Source organism: Austrofundulus limnaeus, unplaced genomic scaffold (genome assembly GCF_001266775.1).
Source record: "Austrofundulus limnaeus strain Quisiro unplaced genomic scaffold, Austrofundulus_limnaeus-1.0 Scaffold29, whole genome shotgun sequence".
Classification (NCBI taxonomy): domain Eukaryota; kingdom Metazoa; phylum Chordata; class Actinopteri; order Cyprinodontiformes; family Rivulidae; genus Austrofundulus; species Austrofundulus limnaeus.
In genome coordinates, this window is record NW_013952431.1 from 1,623,137 (window position 1) to 1,626,353 (window position 3,217).

General features: G+C 34.0%; 1 protein-coding gene across 1 annotated transcript in view; it reads right to left on the reverse strand.

The window, feature by feature from the left end:
- The window catches only part of LOC106515459 (glutamate receptor ionotropic, kainate 4), a gene marked incomplete at its 5' end in the record, with an annotated part of 1,868 nt that extends 676 nt beyond the window's left edge, over positions 1 to 1,192 (reverse strand). The window contains 1 exon segment of the mRNA XM_014005282.1: positions 1,092 to 1,192. Coding sequence (XP_013860736.1) covers positions 1,092 to 1,192 — 101 coding nt within the window.
- Between the last annotated feature and the right edge of the window lie 2,025 nt (positions 1,193 to 3,217).

The window sequence follows — 3,217 nt, forward strand, 5'->3', positions numbered from 1 at the left end:
ATATGTATGTATATATATATGTATGTATATATATACGTGTATATATATATATATGTGTGTGTGTGTGTAAAAATGTAGAACAGAGTTATAATTCAGAATTGCTCAAACAGAGAAAAGTGTTTAAATCATACAAACCATGGAGAAAAGTTTGCACATTAAAAGTTTATTTTTTCGAGTGCATCTGATACATATTGAACCAACTAAACTAATATGTCAGACAATGGAAAATCAATAGGCAACCCCGGCTGATTAAAACAATTAAGCTGCAAAGATTGTGACACTAAAAAGATCAGATAACCGAATGTACAGTCTTTATTATACCAAGKAGTTTGAAGATACATTTTATACAAAGAACAGCTAATAGATTTAAATAGTTTAAAACAAGAGGATTGCCCATGCACACAATGATGTGAGTTTTATTAAACAGACTAAACTCCTGTATACTGTATGTACTGTATAAACCTGTCTGAGTCTTTGATTTTGGTTTTTAAAGTTAAATGATTAATACAACTGAACACTTCTTTGTCAGTTAGGTTAAATATGGAGTCATTTTTATCGGTATTGGATGTAATATTTAAGGATAAGTATATATTTTTAAAGACAATTGGCCCATCTGTTATAATGAGAATTAAAGTGTTCTTGATCTTTTTCGTCAAGCTCTAAGATATATTGCCCTTCAATCAATTCTCTATTACTGGAAGTGTCATCAGAAACATGCACTGGTAAAATGAAGAGTGACTCAGTATTACAAAACCTACTCACTCAGTATATAGAAAAAAAAAGAAAACCAGACTTTCCTTCTTTYAACATGTCATGGCACCATTTATTTTGTAAAGTTATACATAACCTTCCAACTTGATCATTGTACACTATATGTTGAACTTCATGACATTATTAGAATATCAAGCAGTCAGATCAGAATGTCCAACAGGAGCAGAAAGAAGCAACATTTCTGTCAGCAACTGATACAGAGAGAGCATGACCGCTCCTCGTYGGACAGGGAGAAAGGGCAAGAGAGGCAGAGGAGGAAACGTGACATTTGAAGTGTAGGAAGGGATAAAAAAATAAAAATAAAACAATTTAAATCCCACCTGCTTGTCCTCAGACTCTTTAAAAGCCTGGTTAACGTGACAGAGGATCCTTCTACAGCAGTCTGCTGCCTGCTTTACTTTTGCCTTCTCCTCTGCGTCATCTGAAAAATACGACCCAGAACATTACAGCTTCTTCCACAGCCCCTCAGGGAACTGTCCACAAAATTGATATTTCTTCTGTTTATTAATACTCCACAATTCACAGGAATATGGTAAAGCAGGAGACACAATATTGTCCTGTAATAGCRGARGATACTTTCTCATGGTGTGAGACTTATACTTCAACCAGGAACAAAATAATGAAGCAAAGATTGAGTGTCACATTTCCAGAGTCATGCACTAACGCTGCAGGACCATTATGATCATCTCTTCATTAGCCTCTAATGCATTATTAGTTGGCATGTTGCTGCACAGAGCCTCTTCAAGACATTCTCACTAAAAGTCTGAAGTTGGTTGCTGTCTTTTCTATTGTAATGTGATCAAACTAAAGATTTTATATCAGGGTGCAGCAGACTATAACAAAACTGTACAGATGATGCTTTATTTTAGTTGTCAGCAAAGTTCATTTATTTRTCTAAACAGCAGTATTACATTTAAAATTAACATTTGTAATTAGACAGAGTTTAGCAGACATCGTAAAGCACACATCAACAAAACAAATGGTCTTTTTTGATCTATCCTAATAAAAATAGTTGGTTTATTTGCTCAGAACCAAAGACACAGCCTTTGATAACTCCATATAACTTAGCACACATGTTATGATTACATGACGGGAAAAATTAAAAAAAAAAATCACTGAAACTATTCAAGTCTAAAAACTGAGGGTGAGCTGAAGTTCTGTTAGCAGAGACAGCTCAAGGTTCAACATAGACTAGATCAATGCTCAAACCTCAGGAGACCATTTACGCAGCTTATCCCTCACAGTGAGGATCCAGACAGAGCTGCCAGCAGATATCTGGTGACTTCACTTTAAATATATCACACACGACACTGAGATGTGTAGATGTCAGACAAATCRAGGCCATCTTCTGACACGCTCATTTACTCTGAAACATGGATGTGGTTCTCTCCATTTAACTATCATAACATTTTATGTGACGGGGAATGGAAGCTGTTTTGCTGTCCTGTGTTTTAGGCATTTTTCTTGGTAAGCATTTTAATACAGGATTTAGGTTCACAGCCTTTACTTGATCATTGGCATTTTTAATAAACCTTCAATTTTCTTATTTTTCCCCAGTATGGATTGAGAGGATTATTTCTGTGGCCTGGGGTGATTGTTAAGAGTTTACCTGCTGCAAGCAGGTGAACTCTTGATTTACCAGCAGGAATAAGGAGTCACACAACACTTATAAGTATGCACAAAATTGAGATCATTACTTACCGTACATACGTTTTTCAGCATGTAACATGTTCCACAATTTTTGTGCTATTTTAACAATCTAAAGACCAAAACTTATGGTTTATTTGGAACACTATGTCTCTTGGTACAAGATTTTATACTTTTTTGAGATATTTAGCTTTTTTAGGCATGTTTTTCTCATTGAAAAGAATGGATGTGTCTTTAACATCCTTAAAATTTATCAAAATGTTCATAAATGTTTGCTGTTCTTTTTACAGTTTCTTCTAGTTCTGCCTTTTTTWTTTTTTGCTTTTTTGTGCCAATGTCAGCTTCCTTTGGCTTCTATTTAGCTGATTTTAGCTTTTTTAGCTATCATTCCAATCTTTTCTGCTATTCTTCTGCTAATTTAAACTTTTTTGTGTTCTTTCAGCTTCTTTCTGCTAATTTCATCTGTTTTTAGCTACCTTATGCTAATTTGAGATTTTGTGATCATTTCAGATTCTTAATGCTTAATTCTGCAAATGTGCTCTGTTTGTTAGTGCTAATTTCAACTATTTCAGATGCATTTTTAACTATTTTTAGGCTAGTTTTAGCTTTTTTAGCTACTCAGTACAAATCTTTCAGCATTAAGCGTTTARGCTGCACTTTCGCAGGGAATGCAGATTTTAATAGTTAACCTCACCCAGCATTTTTCTCTTATTCACATTTCTTAGATACAGCTTCAATGTATGATAAAGTGCAAGAAAAAAATACATACATACATACATACATATATATATATATGTAT